At 38.5% G+C, this 21,451-nt stretch overlaps 2 protein-coding genes across 5 annotated transcripts; one reads left to right on the top strand and one right to left on the bottom strand.

The window, feature by feature from the left end:
• Nucleotides 1–740: 740 nt before the first annotated feature.
• On the top strand, nt 741–4,484 carry ccl44 (chemokine (C-C motif) ligand 44). Its single transcript, XM_057361339.1, has 5 exons — nt 741–939; nt 1,215–1,344; nt 1,646–1,781; nt 1,887–1,919; nt 3,884–4,484. The coding sequence occupies exons 1-5, from the start codon at nt 879–881 to the stop codon at nt 3,890–3,892; spliced, it is 369 nt and encodes a 122-aa protein (XP_057217322.1). The 5' UTR covers nt 741–878; the 3' UTR covers nt 3,893–4,484.
• Nucleotides 4,485–4,599: 115 nt separating this feature from the next.
• slc1a6 (solute carrier family 1 member 6) lies at nt 4,600–18,304 on the bottom strand. Of its 4 annotated transcripts, none has more exons than XM_057361336.1 (10): nt 18,035–18,304; nt 12,491–12,715; nt 11,817–11,954; nt 9,777–9,984; nt 9,393–9,435; nt 9,007–9,317; nt 8,238–8,471; nt 7,470–7,664; nt 7,015–7,149; nt 4,600–6,069 (listed from the first exon to the last, which is right to left on the bottom strand). In XM_057361336.1, exons 2-10 carry the CDS (start codon nt 12,705–12,707, stop codon nt 5,871–5,873), a joined length of 1,680 nt encoding a protein of 559 aa, XP_057217319.1. In that variant the 5' UTR covers nt 12,708–12,715; nt 18,035–18,304; the 3' UTR covers nt 4,600–5,870. The 4 variants fall into 4 exon arrangements, with proteins under 4 accessions (XP_057217319.1, XP_057217318.1, XP_057217316.1 ...); XM_057361335.1 differs by having other exon boundaries at nt 12,491–12,748; nt 18,035–18,303; XM_057361333.1 differs by lacking the exon at nt 18,035–18,304 and adding an exon at nt 17,388–17,973 and having other exon boundaries at nt 12,491–12,748.
• Nucleotides 18,305–21,451: the final 3,147 nt, after the last annotated feature.

Here is a 21,451-nt window from a genome sequence, read left to right as displayed (position 1 = left end):
GGCTTTGTAACTTGTGACAGTTTTGTTCATTGGTCTGTTTCACCAATGAAAGCTGATGTTTCTTTGAACATTGGCTGGCGTGTTTCGTTCGCCACGCTGTGCGGTGATCTCTTAATTGTCAGACAGATATGCAGGATGGTTTGTGCACACGGGGAGGGCATATTTTCACAGCTGAACTCTCGCATGCCTCCCCACCCGCCCTGGACACGCAGATGGCATATTTTCGATCGAATGATCTCAGGTATGCCAGAACCGTAAAGTCCCGACACACTTTCTCCACATGACTCAAGAACTTGACATGAGGACGGGGCTCTGTGCATTTGCACACAAGTATCCATATTGATTCCTGATGTTGCATTACTTTGAATGTTTTCTCACGCTCCACCCTTTGTAAAACAGACCTCTGGACTTCATTTATTCCCACTCCAACATTTTTGCACTAAAGTAAATCAGACGCGTCTAGGAAAGTTTGCCATTTTATTGTAAGGTGCAGCCTTTCGTTTAACATTCCTCCTCAAGACTATATTTCATTTCATCCCTTGCTGTCTGAAAGATTTTTACATCCATGTATTATTGAGAGCATTCCCGCCGTAGATTCCCAAGCGAAATGAGGCGATGCTCTCCAAAAACTGCAGGGATTACGTCATACGCAATCAGTTACGTAGCTTAATGTGTTAATTGGAGAGAGTTGAGCATTTCTCGACAGAGAGGGGAGAGGCTACGACTGTGAAAACAGCGAGCGAGGGAGACTGTGGGTGTGTTGGTGCGTGAGAGGAAAAGAGCGAGAAAGCGTAGGGGAGGGAGAGAGGAGAGAAATAAAAACAGCACAAGAAGGACAGCAGGCAGAGCGGAGGATTAAATCCTTCTCCGGCTCCACCATGTTCCTGCAGACCGTCTCCATCCTCTTGATCTCTGCCGTGCTCTTCGGCTGCCTGGAAGGTAAGGCGAAACTCTTTCTCTCCCTTCTGGTTGCAATGTCGGAGTGGGGCGGTAGGAACCAGATCTCAGTGGGCGTGAAAGAGACATGATGCTTTGATAGTCAGCCTGGTGTTGAAGCTTCGGATGCTGGAGTTTTGTGGTTGTTTGCGGATGCTGGTGCAAGATGAGAGATGCACGAAGTAACGGCTGGCACATAAAGCAGTCACGGTTTTCTCCGTAAACTCACATATTTTCATCACTTTGCTAAATTGAATTCTGCTTTTTCTCAACGCCAGGGAATGGTGTCCAAATGCAGAGGGACGTTCAGTGTTGTATGCAGTACTCTCACGGCAAGGTCCGGACCAAAGATGTGCTGAGGTTTGAGGTGCAGACTGAGGGGCCAGACTGCAGCATAAAAGCCATCATGCAAGTATTCCAGGCATCCCGAAACAATCGCAGACACGCGAAATATGCCCTATTAAAGCTCGCAGGCATTGCCGTCTAAGCAGGTCAGATTTTTATTACTGAGGGCGGTAGGCAAATTGTCAGGCAAGCAGAGCAAAAGAATGCAATCGGGCCGGGACGGACAATGCCCAAACTGTTTCTTCGACGGGGCCAATTTGGCCCGGCTGGTTTAAAGCATAGCAGATTAAGAGATTTAACATTTGCTCAATGTAAAGAGAGAGTCTGAGAGCGCTGATGTTCTTGCCTCTTGGAATCACGGCAGATTGTACACCAAAAAGGCAGTGAAGTGTGCCGATCCAAGAGATAGGAAGGTGAAGAGGTTACTACGGAAACTGTTCCAGAGGCAGGGAGCCAAAGCCCGCAGGACCATGTGGCTGAATCTCCCTGTGATGTCAGAGGTAAGATTTCAATGGGTTTACGGATGGTTATCGGTGTTCAAACTAAACTTCTGCCATGCTGTTAAGTAAATAAATGTTTTTAAATGCCTTTTTTCTGTTTGACAGGTCGCCATCGTTGATTCTCAAAAGATGAACAAGGTAATGAAGATCACTCTTAAAAATAAACAAGATCTACTTTTACAGTCTTAAAAAAGGGTGCTTCACATTGATGCCGTAGAAGAAATATTTTTGGCTTAATGGTTTCATGAAGAACCTTTCTGTTCCTCAAAAGGAAAGAGAGGGTTTTTTTGAGACTATAAAAGGTAAGAAATGGTTCTTAAGAACCTTTGAGTGAATGGATCTTAAAGAACCAAAAATGGTTCTTCTATGGCATCAATGTGAAGCACCTTTTTTAAAGATTATAACAGAGCTCAACAGTAGCGAAGAAGTAAAACTACCATTCATTTTTTCACAACAGAAAAACTGATGTTCAGCAGTAAAAAATCCGGCCTCAAACCAAAATTCTAAAAAGTACTAAAAGTACTAAATTTAATCTTCTAAATTTATTTTGTGGGTTTAGGCTAAACATTTCAACGGACTCAGTTGAAGTAGGCTATTGTAAATTTATAGAACAGTCTGTTGCCACAAGTGCTAATTTGCAATGGTGCCAACTAAAGAATTTAGTTCGGCAATTTTAGTTGGGCAGTTTTTACCAAAGCTTTTCACTATACTGATAGGTCAGATGTCAATATTTGGTGGTTTAAATACCCATCTGAAGTCTCTTAAAGCAATTTTTTGTGTTTTCCATAGTCAGGTAAATTAATTGTCAGATCCATAACGGTCCATATTCCTCATTAATGAGCACATAAAAATTACTTTATACAAAATAACTATATTATGTTCAATAAAGAGGCATTCCTTCTCTATTTGTTGGGTATTATTGCTCCTGGCTTGCACATGTTAATTCACAGAAATCCTACAAAGTATGTTGTCACATCCGTAACGCATGAATTTCCCTCATTTAAAATAGACACATTTTTTCTGATGTCTGGACTCTTATCATCAGGGGGTTCAATAAAATTAAAACGGATGGTTCAATATATTGGTAACAAACACATTCTCTGACCATTTATATTTCAAGTTTTGGCTAAAAATGTTGTCCATAATGCTAGATTTGCCTAAACTTTTTTTTACAGTGTATAATTCTTTTAAGGCAGGCATATTATGAGCTGTGAGGATGTTAAGTGATAGGTCAGTGTTATCAGAACACAAAGGAACTTATTAATTTTCAAATTCATAGTGAACTACATTGCCCATAATGTAATGTATTCTGAAGAGAGATCCACCAATCAGAGATTACAATGAAAGAGCTGAACAATGACCCATGAAGCATACCAGATGTATTACATAACTGTCTGTCTCTCTACTCTTGAACAATTTATGTTTTAAAATATTTAAATATATACAGTATGTATACTCTAAATATATATACTCTTATTTTCAACTCTCCTTAACTCTTATTGTCGACTCTTATTTTCAGTTTGTTGAGTCAAAAACAGACAAACCCAGCTGCTAGGTTAAATTAACCCAGAAAAGTTTTTAATTGACCACAAAATGGGTTTAAACAACCCAGCATGAGTTAATTTATTACCCAGAGGTTGGGTTTGTCCGTTTTTGACCCTAGGCTGGATTGAAAACAACTCAGCATTTTTTTTTAGAGTGTAGCAATAAACCTCAAATATTGTGTATTTGATAATAATTAATAATCATAATAAAGTAAAAGTATTTTTATAATATATAAATAAGTACTTCATAAAATGCAGATTACATACTTTTATACTTGTGAGTGGTTTGTTGTTTAGTTCTTTCTGAATTGATTTGATTACATTACAACTGTAATGTTTCTTTGAATGAGTAGTTTTATAATCATTTTTATTGAATATCTTAATAAATATCTTTAATTAATCATCTTAATTATGCAATCTTTGTCTTTCAGTTTTCACATATTTCACATATTGTGATGCATATCTTGTAGCTGATTAGTTATAGGTTCAAGAACCCGTTTTGTCTATTTTTTACATTAACATGGTCACAAATGTTTATCATTTCATTTTGTTTTTTAGACCAAGTGAAGAGTGAGGATGAAAAGGTGGTCCATGAAACTCCAGCCTTCTCTTGTGTGTCACTGTTTTCTTATACGTGTAAGAAAATCTACGTAGACTCATAACGTTCACTACCAATGTTATTCAGATATATTGTGATATAGACGTCCTCTCAAATGACTGTTAATCTATATGCCAAAGTATTCTAATCTGAGACTGGTTACAATAAGGTTGTTCATAATCTCTGCAGCTATGTATAGTCTCTATTTATACTCTCTTCTGTAGAGTCCAGTAAACTGATGTGACTGTTCTCCACCAATTTATAGTGCAATTACAGACTCTTGTGTATGTTAAAACACAACTGATTTTTATATATAAAAATACATTTAAAACACTTAAAACTGTGTTGTTTTTATTGAAAGAGACTGGGTCTATTGGGTATATCCTTTTTTAATAAGAAGATATTTGTACATGGGACAAAATACCACTAAATATTTGTAAAAATTGTATTTTATTATTTTTTATGTATATATTTTATGTATTTATCTAAGGTTTTTTGTTGAACTGTGCCAGTAAGTGAACTTTTGTGAACTGTTGTGATTTTATTATTTAGGCCTTTGGTTTATGTCCTACCACTACACACCACTAGAGGAGGATGCTTCTGTGTGTTATAAAGCAACACTCACTGAAACTGTGTGTTGGGGTTTGTTTTGACAAGAGAAACGCTGGAAAATAAATAGTGTTATTCCTGAGACATTTATTTTTTTTAACACCATCCAGGCTGTAAAATATCCATGTACTCAAGCCAAAAATATGCTTACACCAACTAAGAAAGGCTTAGAACAACAAGTGTGTCAAATAAGCGTATATTAATGAATATAAATAATTAATACAATAATAACAAAATTAATACAATCACATTTTCACAGAACAGTTTGCATTTAAAAATATAGTAACCCCCATGAGCATTTATAGTCTACGATACACGTCACTCAGACACTGACAGGAGGGGTAGATATTTTCGCATTTGGCCCATAGATCAGTTTTAATCACATTCACAATTAACTAAACTGACACATCACAGCATAAACGGTGAATTAGAAATAAATTGGGCACAAAAACATAAATTAACCAAAACGCTAAAATGATTTCATTAAAGGGACAGTCCACCCAAAAATGAATTGATGAGTCATGAGTAACTCACTCTCTATATAGTTGTTCCAAACAGGTTCTGTTGAACACAAAAAATGTGGACGAATGCTTGTAGCCAATTCTTCCAAATATCTTTCTCTGTGTTTATCAGAACAAAGTAATTTATACAGATTTGGAACAACTCAAATGTGAGTAAATGGTGACAGAATTTTCATTTTAGGGTGAACTATCCCTTTAAAACAAACCACTCATAGCTGATAATACTTTCTCTAATGGCAACATTCAAAAATAATGGCAGACTATCATAAACATAATAATACTAATATAATACTACTACTAATAATAATAGTTTCACTAAAAGCCATTTTAGGGAAGGGACTATACTTTTACATTCTTCACAGTCTCAATCATAACACTATAGAGTATAACTCCAGTATTGTATAGTAAAATTGAACATCATATGAACATTGAAAAGTTGCCTTAGTCTGGCATCATGTGTATGAGATAATACAGTTCAAACTTCTAAAAGACATTGTAAATATGCTGGTTTAATAACAACATATATCTTCATTTGAAAATACTGTTTATACGTTATACAAGGATGTATAATGTTTAAAACAGTCTTGAAGCATTACGGTATAAAATTAGCATAGTGATCTCACTGGGTGCTACTCTGCCTTGGATGTAATTTACTTCAAAATATGCAAAATACAGACAAATAAAACCACAAATCTTACATTCGAATTGGTGTTTCATTTAGTCACATTCTGAACATACTGATATGTCTGTGTTGTTTACAATATGTGATTGAGCACACTGTAATTTTTCTGTTCTATATAACAGTGCTGAAGGTTAGTTACATGGTGGTTTCACTGTTGCGGTGCTTCAGAGAGTCATTCTCCTGACAGATCAGCTGGTACGGCTTTTCGTTCTCCTCGATCACAGAGTTGCTGATTTCAACATCTTGGTTTTGAAGTTCCAGTCGTGACAAGTGTTCAACAATCCCAGCACCGAAGGAATCCCCCAACACATTGGTGGTGGTCCTGAGTCTGTCACTGCATGACCACAAAAACAAAAATATAGAACTTTAGAAAAAGATAAACATAAAATGTTCATAGTTATTCCTTATAGGCCTAACTTTGAAAAAATGTAGAAAAAGATGCTCGGCCACATAAAATAAACAAATAAAGCCATTTCTGGTTATTTTGGTCTTTAGGTATTGCTTGGGAACATCCTTCAGCTTAAAGTCCCAGTGAAATTAAAAATTACACAGCCTATTTTTTCCTGAAATACTGCAGTGTTATTGTAAATAGTTTATCAATTTGGGTCATTCTCTTTTTAAAAATTGTGTGCACTCTAGTTAAAATCTGAAAATGCATGTCCGTCCTGTAATGACATCTAATGTAATCCATCTTAAAGGACGTATGTTAGACGGCTTGGGCGGAGAATCAGTTAACTCCTCCCCTTCAACTGTCAGTCTACTGCCAGTTCTATTTCAAAATGCAACGGCTGTTTTTATACATCCAATCAAATCACTGAGTAAGAAGAAAGCCACACCCACTATTTTTCTAATTCAAAATTCCACTCGAAAATGTGTCAAAATACGGAAGTAAAAAAGATTGCAACGTCCAGTTCACTTGGACTTTAAGCTTTTGCCCATTTTATCATCAAGCATGAGAGTCCTATTGCTTATAGAACCAACAAGCTGCACATTTGGGGTATCTCTAAAACCTTAAGTTAATTATGACCAATAGCAATACTTATGCTTGACTTGGCAAACAGCAAAAATAAACTTTTAGCAATAAAGAACTTTTATCATGCTGTCTTGAGTTACCAAAGAGAGTGTTTTCAATTCAGTGTTTGTTTTCACAGAATCACAATAATAAAAGCGTAATGTGTCAACAGTGCCGACAGCACTTCAGATTAGCGGTCTGCATTATGTATCAATAACCTTTGGAAGAGTGCTCAACGCTTCAACGTGACATTTGAGAGAGACTCACAGGAACCAGTCCACTGCGATGATGAGTGTAATGTCCTCTGTGGGCAGTCCCACCGATGTCAATACTATCACCATGGTAACCAGGCCAGCCTGAGGGATGCCTGCTGCTCCGATGCTGGCTGCGGTCGCCGTGATACTGGAGGGAAAATGAGGGCTTTTTAATACACCGCATGATAAAAATGAGTCCACGGGGGATACGGTTGTAATGAGAAGAAAACTGGCAGAATAATGTAATTCACTACGGAATATTTTTAAGTACTGTAGTGTGTAAATTTTGCAACAACGTACTGTTGTCTAAATTAGAAAATATAATACATTTTGTTCATTCTGTTTTGACTGAGACAGTGGTCAAATGCATGCAATATGTTAACGTGTTCCTGCCAATTGTAACATTTTGAAAAACTGGTCCTAGTTTGATTTAAAGACATCATTGCAGATGTGTTCGTCATGAATAACCTGATAGTGAGGATTTGTCCAAAATTGAGGTCCATATCATTGACTTGGGCGATAAATATGGCCGCTACTGCCTCGTACAGAGCTGTGCCGTCCATGTTGATCGTGGCTCCAACTGGCAGCACGAATCGCGTCACTCGTTTGTCCACATGATTGTTTTCCTCAAGACAACGGAAAGTGATGGGCAGGGTGGCAGAGCTAAGAAACAGAAGAATGTAATGACATCATTATCCTCACATCATGACATCAGGTGCAGAAACTTGTTAAAGGGATAGTTCAGCCAAAAATGAAAACTCTGTCATCATTTATTCACTCTCTTTAGTCAATACAAACCTCTTAGGCGTGAAGACAAAAGAAGACATTTTGAAGAATGTTGGTAACTGGCACCCATTGACTTCTATACAATAGAAATAAATGGGTACCGCTGTTGTTTGGTTACCAACATTCCTCAAAATATCTTCTTTTGTGTTCTGCAGAAGAAAGAAACTTATACAGGTTTGACATGAGGGTATGTACATGATGACAGAATTTTCATTTTTGGCTGAACTATCCCTTTAAGAAAATGCAAAGTTACCAAGATGCTACAGTATAACCACTGTACCTTGAATCTGGCACTCTGTACTATACTTTGCACTATACCCTACTGTATTATATTGCGTAAATAACAAACAAACAACTACTGTAAATATGCAATAGGGAATACAGTTCATTGGCTACGAAGTAGCTTAAATTCTACAGATTTGCTCGGGTGTCTAAGGATACGCTACCCACCTGGAGGATGTGCCCAGCGCAGTGATGAGAGCCTGCAGCAGACCGGCGATAAACGTGTAAGGGTTCTTCCTGGTCACCACAAAGAAGAGCAGAGGCAGAACGAACAGTCCGTGGATCAGCAGCCCGACGATGACAGACACTGTGTACATCCCCAACTGTCCTCCCACCTGCGCAAGGTCCTTCATCTCTACAATCTTCCCCGCGATTAGGAAGAGGATGCCCACCGGAGCGTACCTGCCCGAGTGACCCAAAGACCAAACAATATTATGTAAAGAAACTCAACATACAGTACATGTCAACAATTTTCTTTAAAATATTTTTTTTATTGTATGAATATTCAATTCACAGGCGTATTTGTCACCCATGACCAAATTCACCCATTCGGCTGGTCATGTGGTCCTCTTAATGTTTTTCCCCACCACTAATAGCTGTCGTTATATGTTATCATTTAAAGGGACAGTTCACCCCAAAATAATAATCCAATCATTTATTCACCCTCATGTCATTCAAAATCTGTATGACTTTCTTCTGTGGAACACAAAAAAAGATATTTCAAGTTTCAGGTTTGTGTTCATATCAACTATGATATCAACATTCTTCAGAATATCTTCTTTTGTGTTATGAAGAAAAAGAAAGTCATACAGGTTAAAAATGAAATGGGGATGAGTAAATGAGGACAGAACTTTCATTTTGGGCGAACTGTCCCTTTAAGACTAAACAACAAAATCTTTGCAGCAGAGTTATCGGAACTAACCAATGGGACACTAACCAGATAATAATCGCCACCAAACGCATTATAGCCTCATTCAGGCAGTCGAAGAAGTCGCGCAGAGCCTGACCCTGCTGTTTCATGTTCCCGATCACTAATCCAAAGCACATGGAGAAGACCACCAGCCCCAGGGCGTTCACCCCATTAGAGGAACCTGAAACAGGCACCACCTCTTCCACCGTCTCCTGGAGCGTCTGCAGGACTGTGCTGAAGTTCAACGTCTGGAGATCTGTAGAGTTCATCATTTCTGTAGCATTGACCGTGATGGTGATGTTTCTGGTCAACACGGTTTTCTTGTATAATGTTTTGTACTGGAAAAAGAGATGGGAAGTTAGTAACATCTGTTAATGTCACGTTATTTAAAGAGTAAAAGAGGGTTTACAAACCTGTTTGAAGCAGGCCTCAACTAGATTTGGTGGAAACATGTTTCTGCAAGAAGAGCGAGAAGAATCAAACTCCATAATGCTGTGAGATTGCACCAACAAAATTTACAAGGATAGTGAACATTGATTTTTTTGTCATTTCAAACCTGTATGACTTTCTTTCTTCTGCAGAACACAAAAGAAGATAGTTTGAAGAATGTCGGTAACCAAACAACACTGACCCCCCATTGATTTCCATTGTATGAACACGAAACCACAGACCACATTTCTCAAAATATCTTCTTTTGTGTTCCACTGAACAAAGAGTCATATACAGGTTCTGAGGGTGAATAAATGATGACAGAATTTTTATTTGGGGGTGAACTTTCCCTTAAACTCTCTCCCCACCTTATCAGGTCCAGAAAGGCGTCAGCGGCCTGCACCGGCTCAATGCTGCCACTAGATGCCATCGGACTGTCTCTGCTCCCTTTACCCGGCCTTATTATAATCACCATGACAATACCGATGAAAACAGCTATAAATGTGGTCACCATATAGTAAATGATGGCCCGAATTCCCATTTTCCCAGAAGCTTTGCTGTCTAAGGAAGAGATTCCTGCAGAAAGCAAAAACGTGCAGCGAAAAATACAAGAGACAAGAAGTCTGCGGTTGAGCATTTACATTTCATCTTTAAAGCTTCTGATTAAAACCATTTATAGTTCATCCCCTACAGCCAGACTTTTGACCATCGGCATGCATGCAGGGGCGCAAAAATGGGGTATGCAGTATATGCGGTGCATAGGGGCGCCGCACAAGTGGGGGCGCCATTGTGCCAAAATATTATTTAACATTTTTTTAAATAAAACGTTATAAAAATATAACGAAAAAGTCATTGTCTTCTGCAAACAGCGCGCAGCACAGAGCGCCGGAGATATTGCGTGTGGACACTGAAACAGCGCAATGATTGACAGGATGACAGAGACAAGAGCGCAAAAGAACGTTAGTTAATAAAAAATAATTTGAGCTTTCAATGTAAGTGAGTTTGTCTTTGTTTTACTTTAATGATGTTTTCATAAAATGTGAACCACTAACTAAAAATGCTTAAAGCAAGGGGAACATCCAAAGATTTTTTATTTATTTGCCTTATAATATCTGTTATCCATCTTATCGTTTTTTCAATAATATTTGAATTATAAATGCACAGTAAAGGTATGTTTAACATAGGCAAATTTTATTGTTGTGTTTTTATTAAATATTAATGAACCACAAACTAAGCATTCGTTTTAAAGTAGGCCTAAGTGGGAAAAGAACAAAAAAATACAACGCGAGTATATCATGTGATACGTCTTATTCGTCTTATTCTGATAATAATAAATAATGTTAATAATACTTTTTGTTGAAGGAAAGGGAATAATCTATATATAACTTTAAAGATCAAAATAAGTTTATTTCCTCATCAGCACATCTCTGGGCTACAACTCGATTGTTACTTATATTTGGGATATTTAAAGAAGTTTTATTATTTAAAACTTGACAAGTTTTTTTGTTAAAGGTTTTAAATGTCAAAATTCTAGACTACATAAGTGAAACTCACTTTTCAAAGAATACAATAAATAGCCTTATTTGAAGTCTTAGAGGCTGTGTCCACCGAGGCGTTTACGCCTGCGGCCGGCGTTTTTTCAATTGTTTCCTATGGAAACGCCGCGCTTTAAAAAAAAAAGCCATCAGCTGACGGTTTTTTTCCGCGCTCTGCGCTGGTGCGATGCGTTTTTTTCACGCTCAGCGCCGGCGTTCGACCGATCGCCCTGAGTTGAAAAATGCTCAACTTTGGGCAGAACGCTGCGCCTGCAGCGGGCGTTTTCAGCCGAGCTCCTGCCGTTTTCAGCCGCGTAAATGCTCGGTGGACACAGCCCCTTATTTGGTTATTATAAGCAAAAGATCAATTTAAAAACTGTTTAGCCCGATTAATCAAAAAAACAATCGTCCAATTATACGGTTATTAAAATAATCGTTAGTTTCTGCCCTAATTTATTGTGTATGTCAAGCTTTATGTACTTTTATACTTTTTGCTCCTTTGTTTCATTATTTTTCAGATTGTTATTTATCTTTTCAGAATTGTGTATCTGTTACATTGTGAAGCAGTTGGAAAAGTGTTTCTGTAAAAGGAAACCTTTATGCTTCTGTTATAGATGCAAATCTGATTGTCACCTTCACATGATGTAAAATAGAATGACTCCAAAGGTAATATACAACTTGTCTGCAGATTTTTTATTTGTTGTGTGTTTTCTATATTGGGGTGGCCGATGGGGGGCGCCAATACTGATCTCGCATACCCCTCAGAAAATGTGCAGTTGCGCCCCTGCATGCATGCATTTAAGGCTGAGTATAACTGAGCATCTATGACAAATGCATGTAAATATATTTGCTTCTTATTGTGTGCCGGTGTACCTGTGACGAGACTGGAGACGATAAGAGGTAGAACAAGCATCTGAAGCATCCTCATCAGCAGTTCTCCAGGGAAAGAGAAATACTTCACTTCTCTGGCGGTCAGGTTATGAGGTCTCAGAGCGAAGCCCAGCAGCACACCTGAGCAATGCACCCCACAGGGCACAGACATTTTACATTGTTAACCAGTTGCAACACACACAAATGAGACAAGATACAATTCGAGTTAATGTGGATAACACAGCTCAACAGTTTGGTCCTGACAGAGTTCAGAGCGAATTCTGATCGAAAAATGTGTGAATGCAGACAAAGCAAATGTAAACACAATTTTTAGATCTCTTTTAAATCTCTAGAGGAGTTTTACACATGATTACAATTTGAGAGGCAGAAGACTTGGGGTAAAATGGGGTAATAAGTATGGAACATATTCTATAGGGTATCACTGTAATGCAAGGGAACTTATATAGGATAAAGCCAATGATCAGGGTATGTAACACTCTACATAACATAACAATCATAATAGTTGCACATGCTTTGAAATAAAACGTTTGTACTGTAAAAGTTAACTTTTTTATTCTCAATTTTTTTCACCATTATCATAAATCGTTCAACAGTCATCTGGTTGTCGCTGTTCTTTGTGTTTTCCTGTAGTTTTTCTCACAGATTTCCTGCTTTACCTATAGCCACGGCGGCCACAGTAAAGATGACGAAGGCATTCCGCCGAAGGAAGGTCTTGACGCTCTCTCGTGTGACGCCGCTCATCTTTCTCCTGCCTCCAGACATCTGCTTCTGTATAGCCCTGCACAGACGCTGCAGCCCTTCGTCGGCACGCTGAGGCTTCTCAGAATCTTCACTCAGAAACAGACTGGTGCTGTTTGGAGGCTTCTCGTTCATAATCAGCTCTAACACATGATCCAAAAGGGTTTCATGAGAAACTGATGCAGAAAACAGAGAAGAGGAGACATATTAACCACCGCGTGCAGCCCTCATCGCGTGAAGACCAAAGAGCGTAAAGACCATCGACTCTACCTGTACGACTCCACCGAGCAAGGACACCGACAAAGCACTTGAGTATTATGTTTTTGCACTTCGACTATTGCACTTCATTTATTCTCTTCTTGTCATTTGCTTTGTATATTCCTTGTTTTCCTGCTTTTGACCATGGATTTTCAAATTTCTACTGGTGGTACTTGGAGACTTCAATATCCACCTTGAAAAACTGCAGGCTGATGACTTCAACAACCTGACTGCATCGTTTGACCTCAAGCAAGTTCCCACTTCAGCAACTCATAAGTCTGGTAATCAACTAGATCTTATCTACACACGCTACTGCTCCACTCATCACTCCCAGGTCACCCCGCTGCATCCGTCGGATCATTTCCTCATCACTCTTGATCTCAACTTAACTTCCCCAGACACTACACATGCCTCCCCACTGGTCACATTCCGACGCAACCTACTGTACGTACACTCTCTCCCTCCCGCATATCCTCTGCGGTCTCCGCCACGCTCCCTCCCTCTGAACAGCTCTCTCTCTTGGATACTAACAGTGCCACCGACACTCTTTGCTCCACACTTACCTCCTGCTTAGACAGCTTATGCCCCCTTACATCTAGGCCATCTCGTGCATCCCCTTCTGCCCCCTGGTTATCTGATTTTCTCAGCGAGCATTGCGCCACGCTCAGATCTGCTGAGAGAATGTGGCGCAAATCTAAAGAACCCACTGACCTCGGTCTCTATCAGTCTCTCCTCTCTTCTTTCTCTGCTGATGTCTCCTTTGCGAAAACTCAGTACTACCATGCTAAAATCAACAACTCGCCTAACTCTCGTACTCTCTTTAAAACCTTCTCTGCTCTTCTTTGCCCACCTTCCCCCTCACCTGCATCGGACTTAACAGCTGATGATTTTGCATCTTTCTTCGTAAAGAAAACTACCACCATCAGCAGTCAGTTCTCTGCGCCGCTGCCTCTTGATCACGCCCAAACCCCTGACACATGCTCGCTCCCCTCTTTCTCCCTCCTATCTGAAGATGATGTTTCCAAGGTCATGTCTGCGAACCACCCACGACCTGCCCGCTAGATCCCATCCCCACTCATCTCCTCCAGGCCATCTCTCCATCGGTTGTTCCCACTCTGACCCACATTATCAACTCGTCTCTCACCACTGGCACATTTCCCGCAGTCTTCAAAGAAGCCCGTATTACCCCGCTACTGAAGAAACCTACTCTTAATCCTGCACTGTTAGATAACTACAGACCAGTATCTCCCCTCCCCTTCATTGCTAAAACTCTTGAGCGTGTTGTATGTAACAACCTCCTGGACAGTAACCAGTCAGGTTTCAAGAGCGGTCATTCCACTGAGACTGCGCTGCTCTCTGTCATTGAAGCCCTGAGACTGGCAAGAGCCGCCTCGAACTCATCTGTACTCATCCTACTGGATCTATCTGCCACCTTTGACACCGTTAACCACCACATCCTCCTGTCGACCCTCAAGGCTATGGGTGTCTCCGGAATAGTGCTACAATGGTTCAGGTCTTACCTCTCAGGCAGGTCATTTAGAGTATGCTGGAGAGGTGAGGTCTCTGAGTCCCAACATCTCAATACAGGGGTGCCACAGGGCTCAGTGCTTGTGCCGTTGCTCTTTTCTGTATACATGACATCCCTTGGCTCTGTCATTCGGAAACATGGCTTTTCCTATCACTGCTATGCGGATGATACACAACTCCACCTGTCATTTCAGCATACCTGAGCGACATTTCGCTCTGGATGAAGGACCATCACCTGCAGCTGAACCTTGCAAAAACAGAACTGCTTGTAATCCCGTCCGACCCTAAGATCCATCACAACTTCATTCCATTCCATTCAACTGGGCTCATCAACCATCACATCTTCCAGAACGTCCAGAAACCTGGGAGTGGTGATCGATGATCAGCTAAACTTCACAGATCAGGTTGCTAGCACCACTCGGTCCTGTAGATTCATCCTCTACAATATCAGGAAAATTAGACCTTTCCTATCCGAGCATACTACGCAGGTCCTAGTCCAGGCTCTTGTTCTGTCCAGACTGGACTATTGCAATGCGCTACTAGCTGGACTTCCTGGTTGCACAAAAAAACCTCTACAGATGATCCTGAATGCAGCGGCAAGAGTGGTCTTCAATGAACCGAAGAGAGCACACGTCACCCCCGCTCGCATCAAATTCAAGACTCTGCTCCTGGCCTACAAGACCACCAGTTTGGCACCCCCCATCTTCATTCACAAATGCAGACTTATGTACCCGTCAGATCCTTACGCTCTGCAAACGAACGACGTCTTGTGGTGCCATCCCAAAAAGGTAAAAAATCGCTCTCGCGAACCTTCTCTGGATCGATTCCACATTTGTGGAATGATCTGCCTGCTGCTACAAGATCAGCAGATTCTGTAGCCATCTTTAAGAATCGGCTGAAAACACTCTTCCGTCAACACCTGACCAATCATTTCTGCCTTTTATATCTTTTCTACTCTATCTATATATAAAAAATAAAATAAAAACTTAGCTCTGTACACTGTAGTAGGCTTTGTGAGACATGTTTTATTGCACTTATGCTTTTCGTTGTCCTAATGTTGACCCAGTTGCTTCCATTGTTTGCCCAACTTGTAAGTCGCTTTGGATAAAAGCGTCTGCTAAATGACTAAATGTAAATGTAAATGTATTAGAGAGGATTACCGAACGGGGCATTAATAGGAGAATGTGTACAATTTTTCATTGTTTATTACCTACAGTTGGTCATCCTAAAGTTCCATCCTAAAGTTCAACATGTTTCATAGAGGACTAATTCAACCAAGATTTAACATGCATGTGATAGGCATGCTGTTCTTGGACTGACTTTTTTAAAAGCTTTAAAGATATACATATATTAATACATTGTATATAATCTGTCGTTGTTCCAATGTGTCAGTTACAAGATCTTTAATTGCTTTACCAACCCACTCCCTGTTGTAAACTGACAGAATGAGATGTGTGGGTGGTGTTTAAAGAAATTATATTATTACTAGTATTTATTCTCTTACTATTTTTACTTAATTACTATGCAGTAGTATTGTATTACATTATACTATCATTATACTATATAATTATGCGTAGTATGTAAATTCTCTGCATTCAACATTCTGATTTAACTTATTTGATTGGACAACAAAGAACATTTGTACACAAAATGTGATTGTGTTTTTATTTTATGAGACAAAAATGAGTGAATATGGGACAAAAATGCAACAAAAACTGAATACTTCACCTACTCTTGTTAAAAACTGTGAAAATATACAGAAGTACAGTATGTTAGTATTCTATTCAAAACATCTAGTTTTATTTTGTTAAAATATTTGTTTTGTACTAAACGAATAGTCCATATAGAGTGCACAAAGAGAACACAAGGGGGCATGGATGACCAGCAAATACACTTTTAGCAAAAAAAAGCACAGGACATCTATTTATTAGAAATTCTTAATTATAAGTCTTTGAAAGCAGTCAATTAAGTGAGTTACCTTAATGGTCAGCAAGTGCATTAAAACAGTGGTTCTCAAACTGGGGGCCATGGCCCCTGGGGGGCCCCAAGATGGATCCAGGGGGGCCACAGATTTTGTGGCATTTTATGAAATATAGAAATTTATCATAGATTTTATGCAATCAAACATCAGAAAAATGACACCACCAACCAAAAGAATTGAGGTTCCAGCATTGTATAACTGAATGTTTTTGGTTTAATTAAAATTCTAAGTTTAAGATTATACGTCTTTATATGGGGGGCCGCAAAGCAATGCACTTAACACAAAGGGGGCCTTACAACGAAAAAGTTTGAGAACCACTGCATTAAAATTCACCACCTGCTTAGCAATTACGCACCAAACTCAATCCCATGACAAGTAATGACTCTAATGCTTTAATTAAGAAAATTAAATACACAATAAATGTCATATTGATGCAACAAACAGCTAGCACATGACTTCCAGATAAACTGTACACACTCCACTGAGATGGTCATTATAAATTCTGTTTTAGATACACACCAGGATAGAATTATGCTCGTGAGTAGAGTTTTCGCAGCCAGGAACTCATCGATTAGTGTTATTACAGTTCAGCCAACCCAACAATCAGAAGTTTTTTTAGCGGTCGGGCAAAGAAACCCCATGAACTTACATTTAAAATGCACACGCAAATAGGTAAATCATAAAGATTTAGGATTGCATGGGCTCTTAACTTGGGCAGGAAACCCCCCCAACCCCCAGAAACCAAATACCCATGGTACCAAACCAACCACCTAAACACCCTATCAACCAAACAGCACAATGTAAAATATTTGGAACAACTTAGCAACTGCATAGCAACACTCTAGACCACTTATACAACATCATAGTATTTTTGATTTTATCTATTTAGTTTCTTATTTTACACCCGTCATTAAGAAATAAATGACAACACAGTGCAATGATAATTTAGGTTAACATAAGTAAAATGTTTTTCCAGGTCACTATGCAAATTACATGATGATTTTCTATTAATTTGTATTAAACCATCATATGATTCTCAGTTTACTCACCACTCATGTTTATTCAGAGTTGAGGTGCCGTAGATTTCTTAGTGGAAAGAAATATAGTCTTCTTAGCGGCACTGTTGGCTTAACTGATGCCAGGTAGAGCTCAACACATGTGCCAAACATGAAACAGTTTGTCATCTCGCCTGACCTTCAGACCTTCTCTTCCCGCCCGTGTGACCACATACTTGGCAGCACTATAAGGGGTCAATGTCTTTCTTTCAGACCGATCTAGGGCCAGTTTTCTCGACATTGATCCCCACACGACGATCCCACCACTGATCTCAGATCAGCTTAAATAATAAAACATCTAACACCCCAGGTGAGAACCACAAAGGAGACCATCTTACCCACTTTCCACTTAACAGTCAGCAAATAGCTACCCAAAGAGAAACCTGATCAAACCTGGACAACATCCCATGCTTAACGGAAAATAGTGGGCTGGTGTTATATCTGTGAACTGAGCAAGTTTGTAACCATGTCTTAATTTTCATTAAGAAACCGATTTAACGGGTGTTCATTTTGTCCCGATAGCCAACTTAGAATAACACGATCTGCCAGAAACGTCTAAGGTCTTAACGCAGTTAAATAGTGTGAATTTATAAACATTGAAGTAAAAACATTTAGTCAATTTTCAATGAAATAACACTTACCCTCGCCGTGCGTAATGATAACAGTGCGCGCTGCAATGGAGAGACTAAGGAGCGCGCAAAGGACCGGAGACTCCGCGTTATTCTGCGCTCAGTATCAGCCTGCAAACCCAGAAATATATTAAAACCACTGAGAAAATCCGCCCAAGTGATTTTTGCGTGGGAATAGGTGGTTAACGATTCTTCCTGTGCGCAGAAAAAAACGATCTGCTTTCCCTAAAGCGCAAAGAATCAACACGTTAATAAAGTGTCATTGGGGGAGGCGCGTTTATTACTGAGTGTATTCCTCCACAACACAGAGTTTATAATAATGCATTCATTTTAAACTTATGAATAGAAGTAAAACAAAATGGTTGTATCTAAAGTTAGTTTAAGTGTAATATAGTGTTTATTTAAAAAACTGCATATAAAGTGCTTTGATGCACTGTGGTACTATATGGCCAAGAGCCAAACATCCTGCGTTTCTTATTACCATGACAACACGCCTGCTCGAGCACTTGTTAGGGTCCAGCTTCCAGCCTGTGTGTGCGTGTGTATTAATGACCTTCTGCTCCAGTCTACCCACTCACCCTCCTACACAGTATCTTAGGCCTGTTTTAATGTAAACTCTCACTCTTTTGACTGCTATCTCCAAGGAACCTTTGCGCAACCTGTTATTCGATAAATGTTTAAATACATGCAGTGATCGTGGTTAAGGGTTTAACTTCGGGTATGAGATGTGTTTGCATTCATACATTTTCTGATACATTTCTATTGTATATTAGGGAAAAGAATGAGGCACAGTCCACAGCTGATATGCTTATTAAACTGGTATTATTAATAAATCGTGATTTATAATTATGATTCATAAACATGATTTACACAAGTAGGACATACACATGAACCTGGTCACCTAAAGCATTTTTTCTTTCAAGAAATTACAACATTACCTTGTTTATTATGCCAACCAATATAGAAAAATAAAGTGTACATTTTATTAGCTTCAAGTTAATGTTACAGGAACAATGAAGTTGTTACAACTTACCTAAAACTGTTTGGTGAAATTACATTGGTATTAACAAATGCTAAATGATACATTTTTGTGAAATATGCTTGTGTATAAATTCTCGAGAGGTTATGAAAAACGTAAAACACGGCTTTAACATAAAAGAGCACAGTTTTTATTTCTGAAAGGTGACAGTAGCAGATTGCATTGCTATGGTAACACAATGGTCCTGCTGGAGTGTGGGTGGTATGTTGCATACATGTTCTACATTTAGCTACTGTAATTACACTTTCAACTGCTCACAAACAGACATGAAATGCATTGAACTACTAAGTGAAATGCAGTTAAGTTTATATAAATATAAGCCCATGCAAAACACTTTAAATGATCTTATGATATAAAATTAACCTGTGACAAACTATTATAAATTATTTGCACCAATATAAGATCACTCTTTGATTGTTTCATCCATTCAAAACAAACACAATTTTTGGAAATGATGAATATTTTATATTCAATTGTGTGTTTTAGAAATGCAAGACAATCTATAGAGAAAAGTCTATCATTTATGTTGATGGGTTAAAAAGTTCCAGCAGCAGAACAAATGTTATCAGCATATTCCAACAGGCTGTTTAAACAGATTTCAGTCCTGATGTAAAAGGTTGTAAAATGCTGCAGCAGGATCTTCACACAAGCAGTCTGAAGGAGCGTAAACTTCTTTTTATATGTATTATAACTTGTCTTTTCTACTTTATTTGAGTTTAATATTTAACACTGTGTGGTTTATAAAAAATCTTTAAGTGAGTTCTTGTAACTTTAAGACACAGCTTCAGTGAGTCTATTAACATTTTATGGTTATACACTTTAACGCCTGCAGTGGGGGAAAAAAACACATTGAAATATGCCTGTATGAAAATACACTCTATCTAGTGTCTGTTTTAAACCCAGAACATAAATTATCCTCCAGACTTTTCTCTATAGATTGTCTTGCATTCCTAAAACACACAATTGATTATAAAATATTTATAATGTCCAAAAATTGCTTTTTGTTTTGAATTGATGAAACTTTGTTACTCAAAGAAATAATAAATATTAAATATTTGAAAATCCTGATTGAACAGAATTCAGCATGACCGTTCACAACCAAAGCTCTCTTCATATTCACTGGTCTCTTTGTGTCCTTGAAGCTGCTTAAGTCAAGTATATAGTCCTGTATGAATTGAGGGTTCCAGTCTCAAACATCATGGCATGTGAAAACGTTTTTTAAAAGACGTTTAGGCTGAAATGCTTATTGTAAAATATCTAGTTTAAATAAACAACAATTTCATTGCTTATATAGGGTGTTTACGGTTAAAGAATGTACTGGAAGACTTCAGATATATTGTAAAATGGTGAGTGTTTTCTCATAAAGTCAGATAATTTCCCAGTAATTGGGAAATTAGTGTAGATTCATTAGTGTTGGGCATACAGTGGTTCAGTGACTTCATTATGAAGCCATGAGCAATCCAGTTCTTTGTTTCAGATCAGTGGTTTCATCATGACGTTTTCTGTTGATGACATCACAATGAGTGTTGTCTGGTCTCAGGCTGTATAAGTGCGGCTTTCTCTGGATTTGGTCAGTTTATGGCAAGGGCAGGATTGCAAAACTCATAAACACACCAGATGGAAAGTTAAGGCAGGTGGGAAATGGTATGTTATATCTTTGGACGAACACATTAATTGTGTTCTTTAAATGTTCTTCTTAAATAATATTTTTCTTTAAGATAATGTCAGAGAGATATAAATTAAATAAGAACAGACAACACGTTTTTATTAATGGCATGGGACAAAGAATATCTCAAATCAAGTGATAATGCAATTTGTACTTCGCAATAAGGCGAACCCATCATGTATGAGATTTGTCACTTGATCTGAGGTGTTCATTATTAGATTCGTTTGTTTCCTCACTCTGGTGCAACACTCTGGGTGGGATTAGCAGCTGTCTGCCAATAGGTGCGCACTGTAAAACAAAGCTGTAAATTACAGTATTGCTGGCAGCAGTTTGCCAGTAATTTACTGTAGATTTACATTTATGTAATTTACTGGCAACAGTTTGTTCAAAGATAAATGAACATTAAACATGAACAAGTCTTTATCTTTACAGAAAAAAACTATAAAATAACAGCCCCATGCAAAGCATTCTGGGAACCAAAATTAGGAAAAAAATGAAAACGGTTGATAAGGATTTCTGGTTCCCAGAATGCTTTGCATGAGGCTGTTATCTTAGTTTTTACAGCAAAAGGTTAGGAAATAGATTTGTTGCTTAAATGTCACCTTACCATTTTAAGCTGAATGTAAGAACTGATTTTTACCCGACTGAAGAGCCAATTACAGATTAAACTGCTGACAACATATTTTAAACGTACCGTTTATTAGTATTGAAACTCACACACATG

Source organism: Triplophysa rosa, linkage group LG20 (genome assembly GCF_024868665.1).
Source record: "Triplophysa rosa linkage group LG20, Trosa_1v2, whole genome shotgun sequence".
Classification (NCBI taxonomy): domain Eukaryota; kingdom Metazoa; phylum Chordata; class Actinopteri; order Cypriniformes; family Nemacheilidae; genus Triplophysa; species Triplophysa rosa.
Note: the sequence above shows the minus strand (reverse complement) of the source record. Positions and strands in the feature narration are given on the sequence as shown.

What these genes read in the sequence shown, in the direction of transcription:
- ccl44 (XM_057361339.1), top strand. Translation starts at nt 879, where the DNA reads ATGTTCCTGCAGACCGTCTCCATCCTCTTGATCTCTGCCGTGCTCTTC. An exon ending in TGCAGCATAAAAGCCATCAT is followed by an intron (nt 1,345 to 1,645) that starts GCAAGTATTCCA and finishes GAATCACGGCAG; the next exon opens with ATTGTACACCAAAAAGGCAG. An exon ending in ATCTCCCTGTGATGTCAGAG is followed by an intron (nt 1,782 to 1,886) that starts GTAAGATTTCAA and finishes TCTGTTTGACAG; the next exon opens with GTCGCCATCGTTGATTCTCA.
- slc1a6 (XM_057361333.1), bottom strand. An exon ending in GCCTTTCTGGACCTGATAAG is followed by an intron (nt 9,436 to 9,776) that starts GTGGGGAGAGAG and finishes CTCTTCTTGCAG; the next exon opens with AAACATGTTTCCACCAAATC. An exon ending in GCGCTGGGCACATCCTCCAG is followed by an intron (nt 7,665 to 8,237) that starts GTGGGTAGCGTA and finishes TCTGTTTCTTAG; the next exon opens with CTCTGCCACCCTGCCCATCA.